This window comes from Heptranchias perlo, chromosome 6 (genome assembly GCF_035084215.1).
Source record: "Heptranchias perlo isolate sHepPer1 chromosome 6, sHepPer1.hap1, whole genome shotgun sequence".
NCBI lineage: Eukaryota > Metazoa > Chordata > Chondrichthyes > Hexanchiformes > Hexanchidae > Heptranchias > Heptranchias perlo.
The window spans coordinates 22,178,464-22,197,622 of NC_090330.1; the positions used below are offsets into that span (position 1 = coordinate 22,178,464).

A 19,159-nucleotide genomic window follows, 5' to 3' on the forward strand; every position below is an offset into this window, starting at 1 on the left:
CACATTGCTTCCTCCCGCAGCTCATCGCATAAATAAACACCATCACCAACTGCAACTTCAAATACAAATATATACATGAAATCTTGTGTGCAACATTACACTATTCACTCTTGTGCATTCCCTCAGTGCCTGTCATTCGTCTACCTTTTCCTTACCTAGTGCTCCTACGAGGTGCATCCCCAGTGGCTGGAGCATGGGTGGTGGAAGGCTGCTGGCCTTCAATTGAGGAGTGTGCAAATGGCCGGGGAGGACAACCTCAAGCAGCTCTGGGATGGGAGGGCCCGGCTTCAGACTGCATCATCTTGGCATGAGCTGTAGCAGTCTGGCCTGGCTGGCTGACAGGCAACAGCAAGGGCACTGGCGGAATGGCAGGGGTGGAAGCAGGAATGCTGTCATTCTGAGAGAGAACAGTAGGTTTGACTGCCATGGCGCCACTGCCACTTGCACGGGGTGGCGCCTTAGCAGTCCTGGTGATCTGCTGGAGAACAGATTGCTGGACTGCTGTGATGCCATGGAAGCCCCATTCCACAGTGGAACCCAGAGACACGATAGCAGCAGTCTGAGCTTCTAAAGCAGCAGTCTGAGCTCCAAACGCAGCAGTCAGACCTTAGATGGCAGAAGTTTGTGCTGCAATAGAAGCTGTGACATCGGTCATCAGATGCTGCATCATGTGTGCTGATGGAGGTGACCACCCGTTCCATGTGGGAAAGGATGGGCTCCAAGCTCTGCACAAAGCCCTATGCCAAGTTGGAGCTGGGCTCCTCCATACTCCTTGACGTTGCGCGCAGACTTTCTGGCTTTCCAGTGCACCAAGCATTTGGTGGTGTACGCCCATCAGCATTCTTCTGTAGCCTGGCCCATCAAAGTCACCATCTGACTCCTCGGCAACAGAATTAGTGTGCGACCTCGCCCTCCAGCGAGCTGACACCTGTGGTATCCGTTCCCCCCACCCCGGCTCCTGTGCACTTGTGCCCGGGGCCTCACCACGTACAGGTCCTTCCTCCAACCTAGCCTCTACACCATGCGCAGTGTCAGTTACTGAGCTGGTGGCTGCGAGTGTCAGATCAAGTGACAGTGGCTTCATTATCATTGTCTTCCACCTCCTCCACCTCGGACGGTGCCGGCTCCAGTTCTTGGGTATCTGCAATGACAAAGGGAGACGGCTTGAGTTGTGGACCGGGGGTGGAGAAGGTAAAACGTGCGTGTTGACACCATCTGCAGCATGTGAGTCAAAAAAAATTGTGGGATGAGGGAGATGTGGGTAACGAGAAGGGGGATTAGTTATGCAGAGACCCTCATCGTCGAGACCTCCAGCACTGCCATTGACCACGTCCACAGCAACAACCCGCCCAATGTTCCCCAGCATTGTCTCCTCCCTATGGGTGAGGACATGTAGGCATGCCTGTCCTCTCCCAGTCCATTCCTGCAGCCTAGTATTATGCATCACCTTCTCCTACAAGGGCAGAGGGAGGTGTGTCAGTGAGTGTCCTGCAAGGTATTTGGGTGATGTGGCAGTCATGGTTGATTAGCTGCCAGTGTGTGTGACCTGTGAGTTGTGGGTGTGTGGCTTGCACTATGTGAGGGTGAGATGCAGCGTCTGAAGCCCAAACCGATGCTCAGTTTGGGGTTTGCTAGGACCACTCGACCTCATTACAGCCCTGGTCCAAACATGGACAAAAGAGCTAAATTCCAGACATGAGGTGAGAATGACTGTCCTTGTAAAATTAAAATCAATCAGAATCGGGGGGGAAAACTCTCCTGTGGTTGGAGTCATACCTATCACAAAGGAGGATGGTAGTGGTTGTTGGAGGCCAATCATCTCAACCCCAGGACATCGCTGCAGGAATTCCTCAGGGCAGTGTCCTAGGCCCAACCATCTTCAGCTGCTTCATCAATGACCTTCCCTCCATCATAAGGTCAGAAGTGGGGATGTTAGCTGATGATTGCACAGTTTACTCTTCCATTCGCAACTCCTCAGATGATGAAGCAGTCCGAGCCTGCATGCAGCAAAACCTGGACAACATCCAGGCTTGGGCTGGTAAGTGGCAAGTGCCAGGCAATGACCATCTCCAACAAGAGAGAGTCTAACCATCTTTCCTTGACATTCAACGGCATTACCATCGCCGAATCCCCCATCATCAACATCCTGAGAGTTACCATTGATCAGAAACTTAACTGGACCAGCCACATAAATACTGTGGCTACAAGAGTAGGTCAGAGGCTGGGTATTCTGCGGCGAATGACTCACCTCCTGACTTTCCATCATCTACAAGGCACAAGTCAGGAGTGTGACGGAATACTCTCCACTTGCCTGGATGAGTGCAGCTCCAACAACACTCAAGAAGCTTGACACCATCCAGAACAAAGAAGCCTGCTTGATTGACACCCCATCCACCACTTTAAACATTCACTCCCTCCACCATCAGTGCACCGTGGCTGCAGTGTGTACCATCTACAAGATGCACTGCAGCAACTCGCCAAGGCTTCTTCGACTGCACCTCCTGAACCTGCGACCTCTACCAACTAGAAGGACAAGGGCAACAGGCACATGGGAACAACACCACCTGCACGTTCCCCTCCAAGTCACACACCATACTGATTTGGAAATATATCACCGTTCCTTCATCATCACTGGTTCAAAATCTGGAACTTCCTACCTAACAGCACTGTGGGAGAACCTTCACCACACGGACTGCAGTGGTTCAAGAAGGCGGCTCACCACCACCTTCTCTAGGGCAATTAGGGATGGACAATAAATGCTGGCCTTGCCAGCGACGCCCACATGAATGAATTTTTAAAAAGTGCAGCATTGCGTACGGATGGAAAGCGTTTATTGGTGGGTGGGTGACGGGGGGTGTCGTGCATGGAGCAGTGCTGCAGTTGGTAGGATGTGTCACTTGACACTTGAATTCACTCACCTTGACCACTCGTTCCAAATTATTGAATTTTTTCCTGCATGCATCCACACGCGTGGTGCAGTGCTCGTGGCATTCACTTCCAGTGCCACTTTCTCCCACCGCCTCTGCAGCTGGTGTCTGGAGGGCGTCCTGCCACACTGAGGATACAGAATGGCCTTCCATGCGTCCACCTCATCCACCAGGGCCTCTGGTCCGTCATCCGAGAACCTTGGTGCACCCTCCCTCGCAGGTCCAGCCATTAGATTTTTCTTCCACCACCGATTGAGTTTACAGTGCACCTCCACTTTAAGAGGTGCAGGCTGCCTTTAAGTAGTGCTGGTCACACCCCATATCGGGCCCACTGCTGATACATGCAGCCACTCAACAGCGCAGGTAGCACTGGCTGCTCGCAGCAATCACAGAGATTATCAGGCAGCACGAATCTCATGTGCTGCCTGCATCTCAACGACCGGGTGCAGGTTAATCGTGCACCATGACCCCCGAGCCTAGTTTCGGCCGTTATCCAATTTAACCCCCATAGACTTACATAGTTTCTGGGACACATATCTGGAAGGATATAAATTGTTTCGAAGAGACTGTATTGGGAGAAAAGATGGTGGTTTGGCAGTATATATAAACCAGTATTAACAACAACTTGCATTTAAATAGCACCTTTAACGTGGTAAAACATCCCAAGGCGCTTCACAGGAAACAAACAAAATTTCAAACAAAATTTGACACCGAGCCGCATAAGGAGATATTAGGACAGGTGACCAAAAGCTTTGTCAAAGAGGTAGGTTTTAAGGAACATCTTGAAGGAGGAGAGGTGGAGAGTTTAGGGGGGAAGTCCAGAGCTTAGGGCCTAGGCAGCTGAAGGCAAGCCCACCAATGGCGGAGCAATTAAAATCAGGGATGCGCAAGAGGCAAGAAATGGAGGAGTGCAGCGATCTCAAAGGATTGTAGGACTGGAGGAGGTTACAGAAATAGGGAGGGGCAGGCCATGGAGAGATTTGAAAACAAGGGTGAGAATTTTAAAATCGAAGTGTTCCTGGACCGGGAGCCAATGTAGGTCAGCGAGGTCAGGAGTGATGGGTGAACGGGACTTGGTGTGAGTTAGGATACTGTGCAGCGGAGTTTTGGATGAGCTCAAGTTTATGGAAGATGGGAGAGCATCGGAATAGTCGAGTCTAGAGCGGAGACTGGTGCTGTTACGGAGGTGGAAGTAGGCAGTCTTGGTGATGGACCGGATTTGTGGTTGAAAGCTCATCTCAGGGTCAAATAGGACGCCAAGGTTGCAAACAGTCTGGTTCAGCCTCAGACAGAGGCCAGGGAGAGGGATGGAGTCAGTGGTTAGGGAAGGCACAAGTGAGAGATGATATTAAAAAGGAAAGGGCAGACACAGAATCATTTTGGGTAGAATTAATAGATGCTAACAGAGGTAAACTGTTATATATATTTGGTCAGCAAAGGTTGCTTTTTCATTTATCTCTGTAAATCAAACTGTTAAATGCCTTCAAAGTGACGGTTTTGCACATTTAGGAATTGCTCGACAAAAAAAAACAAGCTCCATTGAGTTCACCATCTACCATCCTGGTAGTCACATGATATGACAATAATGAAATTATTGACTAATCATGGCAATCAATCTCTAGCAATTAGTCCACAACAAACCCAGAGGTGAGGTGAGGAAAACCTCCGGTGGTGGAATATTTTGGGAACAATAAGTCCAAAGTCACCGTTCCTCCCAAGCATTAACGTTTAACACATGTCATATCTCAAATTACTCATGATCGTTACAATAGGTATAAATGATCTGGATTTGGGTATTGTGGTGCCATATCAAAACTTGCAGCTGACTTAAAAATAGGGGCCTAGAGTATTTAATCCAGTTTTGGGTACCCCATATTAAGAAGGAAGTCAAGGTCATGGAAAGTATACAGAAACTATGTATTAAGATGGCACGAGAAATGAAAGGCTTTAAATATAAGAAAGGACTAGAGAAACTGGAGCAAGAGCAAAATACTGCAGATGCTGGAAACCTGAAATAAAAACAAAAAATATTGGAAAATACTCAGCAGGTCAGGCAGCATCTGTGGAGAGAGAAACAGAATTAACATTTATGAACTGAAGAACTGAAGAGTTCTGATGAAAGGTCATCGACCTGAAACGTTAATTCTGAATCTCTCTCCACAGATGCTGCCTGACCTGCTGAGTATTTTGCAGCATTTTCTGTTTTTATTTCTAGAGAAACTGGGACTCTTTTCACTGGAACAGAGAAGGTTAAAAGTAGATCTGATCAAGGTGTGCAAACCTTTGAGGGTTTTTGATAAGGTAAATAGGGAATAAACTATTTCAACTGATTGGTGAGTTGGTAACCAAAAGGCAAAAGATCACCACGAACAAAAAGAAGGGAGAAGTTAGGAAATTTTTTTAACACAGAGGATAGTTAGGATATGTAACACCCTACCAGAAGTAGTGTTGGAAACAGAATCCATTATAGTTTTTATAAGGAAAGTTGATAAATATTTGATAAAAGAAATTTTTATAGGATATTTGGGGAAAGGGAAGGGGAATGGAACTAAATTGATAGCTCCTTTAGAGTACCAGCACAGGCGTAATGGGCCAGATGGCCGCCTCCTGTAGTGTAAACTTCTGTGATTCTAACAGCATTAATGGGATATGATATATTGGAAATCGGTTATATTTCAAGTCATAAAAGACTCCAGATTGAAAAATTTCTTTATGGGATTTCGTAGCTGGCAAGCATTGTAGCTACTTTAAATTTGAGTGCAGCCTCTTAGGGGGATAACAAAATGATCTAACGAGGACTCCCACCTTCAGTGGCTGATAGCTATGTGAACAGTGTCTTTTTGTCTGTGATGTAATTAATTACATTTGAGAGAATATGTAAGAGTGGCACCAGGCAAAATAGAGTGGAAATGTTAATGCCCTATTCTTCAGCAAGTGAGAGAAGATTTACAGACCATCCAGACATTAGAGCTAAGCCATTCAGGAGTTAAAACAAAAAGCACCTTTTCACACAAAGGCTGGTGGAAATCTGGAACTTGTTTCCCCAACAGGCGGTGGATGTTGGGTCAACTGAAATGTTCAAGACTGAGATCTACAGATTTTTATTAGATAAAGGTATCAAGGGATATGGATCAAAGACAGGTAAATGGAGTTAAAATACAGATCAGCCATGGTCTAACTGAATGTCGGAACAGGCTCAGAGGGATGAATAGCCTGCTCCTGTTCTATGTTAACATGCATCACTGGACTACTAATCAACAACATAATCTTATTTGGATAGCTCTATCCAGTCAGCACTTGTCAGACACCAAGTGGGTGATTGTAAACCCCAAGATCGGGGTTTAATGTTGGCGCGTAAAAGTACAGGCTTCCCACTGGGAATGCAAAGTTGGAAAATTTTGCGGTTGCGACCCAAAAAAACAATTATTTTCAACTCCCACCCACCCCCAACCCACCTATTCTTGAGGTTTAAAACCACCTCCCAAGATGGCCATCAGCATGTTTTTGTGTTATGAAGTTTGCTAGCCATTGTTACACAGTCTGACTTCTGAAAGGCAAGACTGTTTTTGAAAGTGTTGTGGGAATATAAGAATTCAACAATTTTGATGTATCAGTAATGATTTTACCAAACCACAACAGACCATTGACAAGATGTAGCTCCCTAATTCTGAGAAAGACTGTATTTATTGGTGGTCAAATGGCTGCTGCCACTCTAAGAAGCATTAGTCTTTCTTTTTGAAAGATCAGCAAAGAAAGCCAAACGTAGGAATGCAGCTGATGGATTTAACGTTTTCATGAACTGGTTGAAAACTACTCTGTTATTTGGACTGACTTCAACAATTTGCGCTAACTGCTCACTTCTGCAAATAACTGTCTGTAAATAAGCCTCTTGGGTATTTAGCTTGTTACAGAAACGTCAGACGAGACTCACATTAATGAACCTCTGACATGGTGTGAGTGTGTGCAGTGGAAATTCTACATGTAATGCAGGGCACACTATTCCAGATTACTCGGTGCACAAGTGCGACTTTACTTATAGGAGTTAAATTTTGTGTCGGCTGAGAGAAAAAAGTATATGAAGGATCCCAAATTGTAACAATTACCTGTTTTTTAAAAATTTCAAAATAAACTGCAACATATTCTTTAATGTATTCAGATAGTAAAAGGAATTTCACAAGATCAGTTAATTATAAAAAAAATATAGGCTAGGATGTGTTACTAGGTGGTAACACAAGAGTGGTATCAAATTAAAACATATATCATGACAGCCCAGAAAAAGTGGTCTGTTATTGCCTTGACACACACTCCAATTTATGTTTGTGTGCAGGTAGTGTTTAAGGTGGAATGTAGATTTATTCAGTTTTTGACAGTCTTATTTTTGGGATGGGGATTGCTCATGCAAGTCTCACCCTGGGCAGTGATGGATGGCAGGCTTGTGTGATTGAAAAACATATTTTTAACTGAATTACAGTGATATTAGTTTTTATTTCACTATGAGAAAAATCTGCAATCCTATTCTCCCTGTACATTTAAGAATTGGGGCTACAATGTACTATCCCTATTACCAATCTGAATGCCCTGCAAGTGTGGCTCCCTGCTGGGATCACATAATTACCATGTGAAAGACAGAAATGTTAGCCTACAAATTACTGTTTGCAATATTAATTTATGAATGCTTAATGCATTTGTATGCTTGTCCTTTCTCTGCTGTTTTAGCAGAGGCGTTAACTCATTTAAGATAAAAGGGGTAACGCCTTGGTTAAAGTAATAGATTAAAGAATAACTTATGAATGTGCTATGCATTTGTACGCTAATATTGTGAACAGTAACTTCTCATAGTAAAAAGTTCTAAATTTAATGGTGTCCCAGTGCTGGTGTTGAATTACCAATGTAGCACAGCAGGACAGGGGTTTGTGCTTGTAATTCTGCATTCAAATCAGTTCTGATCTCAGCTTGGACATTGAGATCCTAAGTGCAGGATAGATGATTATATCCAAGAAGGGAAGAAAAATTGGAAGCGGTCCTATCCAACATTATTGTATGCTCCTTAGTAGTCGGTTACAGACAACATTCAGAGAGGACTGCATGGAGTTTGCTTATTTACCTTCTTGGGTGCGGAATAGCAAAGGTATGAAGAGATGTAATGAAAAGGAAAACAACCTAAAAATGTGGAGAAAATGTAAATCATAGTATTATAGTAGGTACAGCACAAGAGGAGGCCATTCGGCCCATCGTGCCTGTGCCGGCTCTTTGAAAGAGCTATCCAATTAGTCCCATTCCCCTGCTCTTTACCCATTGTCCTGTAAATTTTTTCCCTTCAAGTATTTATCCAATTTCCTTTTGAAAGTTACTATTGAATCAGCTTTCAGGCAGTGCATTCCAGACCAATACAAATCACCGCATTAAAAAATGTTTCCTCATGTCGCCTCTGGCTCTTTTGCCGATCAGCTTAAATCTGTGTCTTCTGGCTACTGACCCTTCTGCCACTGGAAACAGTTTCTCTTTATTTACTCTGTCAAAACCGTTCATGATTTTGAACTCCTTTATCAAATCTCCCCTTAACCTTCTCTGTTCCAAGAACAACCCCAGCTTCTCCAGTCTCTCCACATAACTGAAGCCCCTCAACCCTGGCACCATTCTAGAAAATCTCTTCTGCACCCTCTCTAAGGCCTTGACATCCTTTCTAAAGTGTGGTGCCCAGAATTGAACATGGTACTCCAGCTGAGGCCTAACCAGTGTGTTATAAAGGTTTAACATAATTTCCTTGCTTTTGTACTCTATGCCTCTATTAATAAAGCCCAGGATCCCATATGCTTTTTCAACAGCCTTCTCAACTTGTCCTGTCACCTTCAAAGATTTATGTATGTGCACCCCCAGATCTCTCTGTTCCTGCACCCCCTTTAAAATTGTACCATGTAGTTTATATTGCCTCTCCTCATTCTTCCTACCAAAATGTATCACTTCACACTTTTCTGCGTTAAATTTCATCTGCCATGTGTCTACCCATTTCACCAGTCTATGTACTCCTGAAGTCTGATACAAGGTTCCACATTGTCTACTACATTTCCAAGTTTCATATCATCTGCAAACATTGAAATTATGCCCTCTATACTCATTAAAGGTCATTAATATATATCAAAAAGAGCAGTGGTCCTAATACTGACCCCTGGGGAACACCACTGTATAAAACAACCATTCACCACTACTCTCTGCTTTCTGTCCCCTAACCAATTTTGTATCCACTGTCCGTTTAATCCCATGGGCTTTAATTTTGCTAACAAATCTATTATGTGGCACTTTATCAAATTCGGTATACACAACATCAACCGTACTACCCTCATCAATCCTCTCCATTACTTCATCAAAGAACTCAGTCAAGTTAGTCATACATGATTGTCCTTTAACAAATCTATGCTGACTTTCATTTATTAGCCCATACTTTTCTAAATGCCTATTTATTTTGTCCCGGATTATTGCCTCTAAAAGTTTCCCCACCGTCGACGTTAGACTGAATGGCCTGTAATTGCCAGGTTTATCCCTCTCACCTTTTTTGAACAGGGGTGTAACATTTGCAATCCTCCAGTCCTCTGGCACCATCCCCATATCTGAGTAGGATTGGACGATTGTGGCCAGAGCCTCCGCAATTTCCACCCTTACTTCCCTCAGTAACCTGGGATGCATTCCATCTGAACCGGGTGACTTTTCCACTTTGAGTACTGCCAATCTTTTAAGTAACTCCTCTTTATCTATTTTTATCCTATCCAATATCGCTACTACCTCCTCCTTTACTGCTACAATGGCAGCATCCTTCTCTCTAGTGAAGACAGATGTGAAGTATTCACTTAGTACCTCAGCCATGCCTTCTGCCTCCAGAAGAAGATCTTTTTTGTCCATAATCGGTCCCACGCTTCCTTTAACTATTTATATGTTTATAAAAGACTTTCATAAAATGTTTTTTAAAATGTCTGCCCATTTATGTTTTGCTGTGCCCATAAGCATTTGAAAGTTAAATATGTTCTGCTGACATTCTGTTTTATTCCACAGGTTCCACCAATACTACTGGATAAACAGTTTTCAGAATTCACACCAGATATTACACCAATAATTCTTGCAGCTCACACCAACAATTATGAGATAATAAAGCTCCTTGTGCAAAGAGGAGTTTCTATACCACAGCCTCATGAAGTTCGCTGTAACTGCGTCGAGTGTGTTTCCAGCTCAGATGTTGACAGTCTGCGCCATTCTCGATCGAGGTTGAACATATACAAAGCCTTAGCAAGCCCATCTTTAATTGCTTTGTCCAGTGAAGACCCCTTTCTTACTGCATTTCATTTGAGCTGGGAGCTTCAGGAACTAAGTAAAGTGGAAAATGAATTTAAATCAGAATATGAGGAATTATCACATCAGTGCAAATCGTTTGCAAAAGATTTATTGGACCAGACGCGGAGCTCCAGGGAATTAGAAATTATACTTAATTACAGGGATGATAATAGCATTCTGGAAGAACAGACCACTAATGATCTTTCCAGGTTAAAGTTGGCAATTAAGTACCATCAAAAAGAGGTAAGACTTTTAGAATTCATATGTTATTAATCTCTGACTTGTGATGCCACGATCAGAAGAATTAGTGTGCTGGAACTAATCGAGTAGATGGGTCAGCGCCTTTCAGGATTTAATAAAGTGTGGATTCATATTAAATTATATTGCAGATATTTTCTTCCAGCTTCATGAAAAGTGCCTATTGAATTGGCATTTGTTTAGGGTGAAGCACTAATGAAAGACAAAGGTACGGTATTAAATTAAGATGTCACTTTAGCATAGAGTAATCAGTATAAATGATCAAATAGCCACAATACAAAAAAAAAACTGCGCAAAAAAATCTGTAGAAATGGGTAAGCCTGTGTGGTTCTGAATTATATAATTAAGAGACTGCTATAATTAAAATCCTGGATGCAATGGATGGCATCGATATTTACGGGGAAGCAGGGAGAGAGTGGGGGCGACCTGTAGCAGCTGGGAGCCCCGGAAATACGGGGAACGTGGAGGTCCTGACGAATTTAACGGCAGGAACTCATTTGAATTTTTTTTCTCCTGACAAGCGGCTAGATTGAGAGGCCTGTGGTAGAAGGCCGCAGTCAGAGACCGGAGGGAGGGAGAGATCGCGGAAGGGAATGAGATCGCAGGGGGGAGGAGATCATGGAGGGCTCAGCCTGGACATCGCGGGGAGGGAGTGATCGCGGAGGGGTCGGCTTAGAGATCGCGGGGGGAAGATCGCTGGGGGGAAGAGAGGGCGGGGGGTTGGCATTGGATCGAAGGGAGATTGAATCGTGGGGAGGGGGTCGGCAGATTGCTGGGAGGGAAGCAGGTTAGCTGGGGGTGGGGGGAAGCTCTCCTGCTCCTCTTGGTCCACAAGCAGTGCTAGAAAAGCACTTACCTGCTGGATCCTGCAGTTCTCGCCTCCCCTTTAACTGCCAGGTTTCCTGAGCCTTGGAAAACCCAGTCCTCAGCCTTTAAATCTGAATGGCTGCTAAAATATGACGCACGCAGCCTCATTAACATTTAAATTACTGATCCACCTCGCGAGAGCAGGTTACTCGTCCGCCCCCCCCAACCCACCCCAGTTAAACCTTTGCAGCGGGTTTAGGTAGGATTTCACATTTTTAAGAATGTAACCCCCCACCCCATCCCTCTCCCACCCATTCTGGGGGTTAAAATTACCCCATTGTTTCTCCAGGCACAGACCAGTAACAAGATACAGATGAGGAAAGGAACATTTGGCCCATTGAGCTCTCATCGTTCATTTGGAAATACTTCAGTGGCATTTCACATAATCGCTATTGATATCTACCCTTTATCTAAAAATAAAATCCTAATTGCACCCTCTCTTTTGAACTGCATCTAAACCTGTAGGCCTGGAGTTTCCTCCTTAGGTGCAACATAAGAACATAAGAAATAGGAGCAGTAGTAGGCCATAATGCCCCTTGAGCCTGCTCCGCCATTCAACAAGATCATGGCTGATCTTCTACCTCAAGTTCATTTTCCTGCCCTATCCCTATATCCCTTGATTCCCTTAGTGTCCAAAAATCTATCGATCCCTGTCTTGAATATAATCATGATGTGGAGATGCCGGTGATGGACTGGGGTTGACAATTGTAAACAATTTTACAACACCAAGTTATAGTCCAGCAATTTTATTTTAAATTCACAAGCTTTCGGAGGCTTCCTCCTTCGTCAGGTGAACATGGGGCATTCTCCCCACTGGAAAAATTATTTGCTGGCCCCTTCACTTCCCCCCCCCCCCTCCCCTTTACAAAGAAGGCTGACAATAAATGTTTTAAAACCTTATCGGGGAGGTCCACTTGCACTATAAGGAGTGCTGGAATGCCTCACCTCATAGGGCATACTGACCTCCACACTTACACTGCGGCCTTCCGAGGCTGGCTCATGAACTACCTCAAAAGCAAAATACTGCGGACACTGGAAATCTGAAATAAAAATAGAAAATGCTGGAAACGCTCAGCAAGTCAGGCAGCATCTGCGGAGAATTCTGACAGAACACAGTTCTGACGACAGGTCTTCGACCTGAAACGTTAATTCTGTTTCTTTCTCCACAGATGCTGCCTCACTTGCTGAGCTTCTCCAGCATTTTCTGTTTTTATTTCATGGTCTGCTTCATGGGCATCCTGCTGAACATCTGCCGGAGTAATGCAGGAGTTCACCGGAAAGCCTGCACATTTTTAAAGTTGAAAATTTGGTTTCCTAGTGCCTTGTTCCACATGGTTTGATTGGTTTCATTTTTGCCTGTTGTTACTTCCAATTCTACATTTATTTTAAAATATTTTTGTATATACACAAATCATTATAGCTCTATAGACAGGACCTAATAGATATTCAGAACAACTTACCAAATTCACCAAGGTTTACACTGATAAAGTGTACAGAATGAAGCTAGTATAATCAGGATGAATTTGCAAGACTCGACTCCCCGCACAGCAGAAGTGGGTCAGAAAATAGGGTCTACAATATTTTAGCCCCATCTCTGCTACTGCATCAGCTAACTAGTTAACTGCACTTGTTATCAGCAGGAATACATGCCAGGAGCAGGAGTTTGTAAATATAGTAATTAAACTAAGATGAAATGCAAATAATTCACAAATCCATGCATTTTAGATAAGGGTAGATATTAATAACCAACAAACTTCAAGAAAGTATGTCATACAAAATGGCCATTTGGTCCATCAAGCATTTGGTATATAATTCATACTTTCATCTATTCTATCATAATTGTTAAAATAGAACCATAAGAGACAGCTAACAATGCTGCTGCTGAAGCAATCTTATCCAAAATGACTATTCTGGGAATCTTACTGCTAGTTGGTAAAAATTCAGCAAAATTCAGCAGTTAAGATGTCTTCATTCCACTTTAGTATTCCCTGTAGGAATGTAAACTTTTTGTTCCAGTACTTTTTGGCTCTTAATATTTATTATTTCTTTATTAGCATTATTTGACTGAAAAATGTACTCACTGTATCTAATATTAGAACCAAATGGCCTCCACCTGTGCTGAAGTTTTTATGATTCTGTTAGATGCCTTGCCAGAATAGACTACTGGACAGCAGGCTTCAATTTTCTATCAGACCTTGTAGGTCAATTTTAACTTAGGGCATCAAATTGGCCTGTGACATTCGCCCACTCCATCAAGACATCTTACCTGCATGAGCACCAGTATAGAAGCAGCCACTTGGGAGGAAGTAGTAAGTGAGTCAGAAGGTTTTTTACCAGAGCGCTAGTGAGCATGAGGACCCGGGAGTAGAAACAACCTCATCCGCTATGGAGGGTGGAGTTATGACCGCCCTTGGCTGAGGAGCCAGAAGACCCAGATCTTAGAGGCCCACTGTTCAAAAGAGTATGATTGGGGAGCATTGATCTCATGTGGAAGCAGTGGAAATGGTTTCCATGCCTGTGCTTGAGCTAATGGGAGGAGTCCGTAATGTATATCTACAACACATTTCAGGAAGTCTTTCATAATATACAGAACAACCTGGAGAGAGTGGCAGTCCAAGAAATTTCTGCATCAACAAAGCAGCAGGAGTAAAAAGTAGGGACATTGGTGGCTTCTGGATTGGCAGCTGCCACTGCTTCACTAGACGCCTTGAGGGTCAGCGTGACACTTGCACAGAACGTCCCTGATTGCGATTACTCAGTTTGTAATGACACCGACCAGTAGCATCTCTGAGTCTGTGTCCAGTGCCAGTGATCTGCAAGAAGTGGCCACAGATGGTATTGTCTCTCCAGAGATTGGCAATGGACCTGCTTCCTTAAAGCCCTCTCCAATGCCACACGAGGGAGCTTTAGACATAGGCTCAGCATTCTTTGACATGGGAAGAGAAAGACTGCCAGAAGCTAGTCCCTCTGAGATAAGCTGCTCATTGAGATGACAGTCACCTCAGGCCTCCAAGACTCCAGGGGAGTCATCCCTGTCATTCACAGCTCAACCTTGTCTTACTCAGAGCACTCATAGAAGTAGTAGGTTAGGTGCTAGAGCAAGTAAATTAGCTGTTACAAAGGCTGGCACAGTTGTAGATAGGTTGTATGGATTGTTTGACACCTTTATGAATGTTATTCTGCAAAGTAAACATGGCTTGACTACATTGAGTTCTACATTCATTTCTATATAGCTTGCAACTTTTCACAGTTGAATGTTGAGAGATAAACTGTAAACTTCTATCTTATGAAGGAAATAGACAGAAGTCTTTAACAGTGAGGAACTTTGGGAGGGTTTTGCGGGGGGGCGCGGAGGGAGTAGGAATGTGTGAATTGACTTTATTTGGTGTGTCAACTTTTATTTATTGAAAGCAGTGAGCTACAATTTGTGTCCTTTATCTGGCTATCCTGTTCCACGTCCTCCCCCTCCCCCAACAACTTCCGTAAGCAGCAAGACTCTCTTCATTGCGATTTTATGTAATACACAGCAAGCTACAGTGATTGTGGAGACTCTTGCTGAGCTGTATTTTAGGGCAATTGTCACCTTCTTTATGCAATGGTGAGCTGCTGCCTGATTAATGTAGCAAAGGCACCTGGAAGGAAACAGTGACTAAGAAGCTTAAAGCAGTGGTGGCTTAGATTGGTTGAAATTGGAAACTGTGGGAAAATGGAAGCCCAAAGCCTCCTCGAAAGGTTTTAAGGCTCGACCCGCCTACTGGGAGCGGGTTGGTCGCCCGCCCCTTGTCCCACCCTGGTGGAAACCAGAAATGGGCGGGTTGGAGATGGATTGGGGGCGGGTCTGAAATGGTTGCAATTTTGAAAGCACCCCCGCCCCCAACCCACCCGTTTTTCACTGTTAAAATCGTGCCGATAGTAACTGAGACTAAGCATAACAGTAAAAAAAAATCTTTCAGTACCGCAAGAGGGCAGTAGGGGAAGAGGTTAAAAACAATAAAAGATGCGGTTAAAACTAAGGATGAGCACATAATCGTAAATATTATGAATGACTACTTCCTCCACGTATTTACAAGGAGAGATATAAACAACATGTCCTTTCCAAACAAAGATATCCCACCTGTAATCAGTGACTTCACCATATATGAGATGGACAATGTAGACAGGCTAAATGGGCTCAAAACAAGTAAATCCGAAGAGATAGATGGGACTCGGTTTTAAAATGGCGGTGGGATGGCAGCAGGGGGGGGTCAATGGGCGCGCGGGTAACCCGACTAATAAAACGTTACTGTTTCCCACGCGATCGTGAGTTAATTGGTGGCCCTTTATGTGGCTTCCGGATTTGCCGTCCGAAAGCTGCGCAGTGGGCGGACTGCGCACCCACATGACAGGTTGTCAGCTGGACCGGCTCTATTTAAAGGGCTATTGCTCCAAAGGCTTTTGCTGCAGCAAACACCAAAAAAGCACAACGGAGCAGCAAAGGGGCGATGCTGCTTCAAGGTTCAATGATGCCTCTCTGCAGCAGCTACTGGCGAGGGTGAGGAGGAGGAAAGTGTTTTACCCCGCGGACAGAAGGAAGTGCCCTGCGTCTGCCACCAAGAAGGCCTGGCTTGAGGTGGCAGAGGAGGTCACCAGCAGCAGCAACGTCTCCCGCACCTGGGTCCAGTGCAGGAAGTGCTTCAATGACCTAACTAGGTCAGCAAAAGTGAGTCCACTTACTGATTCTCCTGCATTCCGTGTTCCACATCACCCCCCACCCCCAACTCATTCTGCACTGCCAAGACTACTCCATCACATCACTCCTCACACCCATTTAACGCTCATCCTCAACTTACCTGCACTTCCTCAGCATTTCCTCACCTCCCCATTAGTCACCCCACCACTACCACTCACCCCAATCCTCATCCAATGTGATTTCTCTGTCTCATACTCACCCTCTGATGCATCTCTTTCATGATCAGCCTCACCCAAGCAATGCATTCATCGGCTGGCTACTTCACCCTCACTCACTCACATGTCTGTACTTTCTCGTCTTCAAGGAGAAGAGAGCGCAAAATGCACGCAAGAGGGTGAGGACTGGACGGGGCCACAACAAATAGTGGTCCTCACAGACGCGGAGTGGGAGGCCCTGGAGACCAGCCGCATCCTCGAGTGCCTGTCCGTCGGGGACGCCGAGACTGGCACCCCACAAACTTCTGGTGACACAACTTTAATATTCATCACACACAACATGAATTGATGTTAACAATGCTTGGAATGTTGAACACCTCAGTATGCTCATCGCAACATGACACATCTGTGATGATGCTAAATATTGCCCTCTGTTCTCTTACAGGCCCTTCAACGACTGCAGAGATGGCAGAGGGCGATTCCTCAGCCAAGCTCCCGGCCTCTGAGGGTGCACTGTCACATCATAGTGAGCCATCCACCAGCGCAAATACTCACACCTCGGTGGGTCCTGGTAGTCAGTTAGTTGGGTTGGCACCTGGTGAGTCACTACACACAAGTGAGCACAAACAGACAGTGGTGGCAGGGGCAGCTGTGGAGAGTCTGCGTCGGTGGGCGCACTCCTCTCCAGGCTCTGCTCTGCTGGACGCAGATGCTGAACCCCGGGGGCCATCCTTTAAAAAGAAAATGATTGAGGGACTGCAGGACATTTGCGAGGTACTGGAACTGGTGCCACGCGCACTCTCCACAATAGCACAGAGGATGGAGGAGTCCAACTCCTTCATGAGTGGAATAGTGGCACAGGTACGGGAGGGAATCTCTGCGAAACTGTCACAGGGACATGCGTAACTGTCTGAGACAGTGTCGCAGGTAAGTGCAGGAATGTCTGTGTTGGAGAGAAGGCTAGCCTCCGTTGAGCTTCAAGCACAGCTCACAAATGAGTCCATTCAGGCGCCGACAACGGTCGTTCAGACTCAGGGTGAACAACAGATACTTTAGAAGTGGCCTTCCAAGGCATCACACGTCCTCCAAACTGTTGTCCAGCAGGGTGGTAGGAGTGATGTGGGCCTGGCCTAGGAGAGGGATGATGGCACAAGGGGACATGGAAGTGGGGCGCCACTCAAAGCGCTCCCATGTCTCACCCGTTGCACCCCCTCTCAATGAGTACCCACAATGCTGCCTCCTCTCCAGGTGCAGGTGGAGCAGTCTTTGGAGGGGCCCTCACAGGCTCCAAAACCCAAAGTGCGTAGGCCCAAAGCATCTAAGCAGTCAGGGTATGAGCAAACTGCCACTGCCTCTGCTGCCGCCATAGGGGATGCACCGCGTAGAAGTAGTAGGAAGAGAAAGGCTGAGGTTTTGTGATCACGAAGGGTATGCATAAGGTTGTCTGACAGACTATCATGTTTTTAATTTATTTTTTGTTATATTCACATTAAATGTCATCATTCTCACCACTATTGCCACGTCTTGCCCATTCTTGACTGGCTTTTGTGATATTGCCCTTTCATGAGGTTCACCATGAACGGTGACACTTGATGTCACTTTACAGTGGGTGTATGGTAGTTGCAGGACTGTTTTGTGCAGGGAGGAGGGGGAGAGGGCTATTGTTGGCACTGGTCTTTTCAGGTGGTGTGAGGACTGGACTCTTCACACTTCCTGATGTTAGGAGAATCGTTCACATATCAGTGATGCCCTGGCCTCACGAGCAGCCAGGTGAACCGCTGCTTTGGCCATGGGTTCGTCCTCCTCCTCCTCTGCCTCCCCCTCCTCCTCCTCCTCAACGTGGAAGGCAGATGTGGATGGGGCTTCCTCATGCGGCACCCCTCTCTGTTGTGCTATGTTATCCAGGACACACCACACTACTATAATGCATCCCACTCTGTCTGGTGCATATTGAAGCGTTCCCCCAGAACGATCAAGGCACCTAAATCGCATCTTGAGCAGCCCTATAGCATGCTCAATTGTAGACCTGGTGGCGATGTGGCTGTCGTATCGGTGCTGTAGCTCAATGTTGGGGTACCTCAGAGGTGTCATGAGCCACGTGTGCGGGGGAGTCTCCCTTGTCCCTGAGGAACCAGCCTTAAGGGTGTTTGGTGCGTGGAAGAGGAGCGGGATGTTGGATTCTCTCAGAATGAAGGAATTGTGGCAGCTGCTAGGGAACCTGGAGCACACGTGAAGGAATCTTTTGCAGTGGTCACAAACAAGCTGAGTGTCGATGAAGTGATAACCCTTTCTGTTGATGAACAGTCCTGGCTCGTATGGAGGTGCTCAGGTTGCTATATGGGTGCAATCGATTGCACCCTGTACCTGTGGGAAGCCAGCCACAGAGTGGAATCCCACTGCCCTCTCCATCTGGCTGAGGTCCTCCATGGGGAAGTTGACGTACTGCAAGGCTCTGCGAAACAAGCCGTGGGTAACCTGTCTTATGCACTTGTGTGCCGATAACTGAGAGACCCCGGCAATGTCCCCGGTGGCACCCTGGAATGATCCAGAGGCAAGAGCAGCTTGGCATGAAGGAGGCTGCAGATGTCTTCGACCACCTGACGATTCACTCTGAGCCACCGTATGCACTGCTCCTTAAGAGGTCCAGGAAGCTGAGCCTCGGTCTGTAGACCCTCTAACGAGGGTAGTGCCTCCTGCGACGGTGCTCCCTCTGTTGTTGCCCTCTGTGCTCTTGCGCAGGTTCCTGTGGTGCAGCACAGTGTTGTGTAGCTACAAGTGGCCGATGTGCATGCCGGTGGAGCCCCAAGTGGTGGAAATGCACGCCATGCCTGGTGAGGATGGTGATGTTGCTCGTCCTCGGATGTAGTGGTGAATGCAGCCATGGCGTCCCCCCATCCTGATGG

The 19,159-nt window shown here is 45.7% G+C and overlaps 1 protein-coding gene across 1 annotated transcript in view; it reads left to right on the plus strand.

Annotated features, from left to right (window-relative positions):
• LOC137322470 (short transient receptor potential channel 4-like) overlaps positions 1-19,159 on the plus strand; it is a 43,309-nt gene that overhangs the window by 1,911 nt on the left and 22,239 nt on the right. The window contains exon 2 of the mRNA XM_067985390.1: positions 9,972-10,490. Coding sequence (XP_067841491.1) covers positions 9,972-10,490 — 519 coding nt within the window. The remainder of the gene's footprint in view (positions 1-9,971; positions 10,491-19,159) is intronic.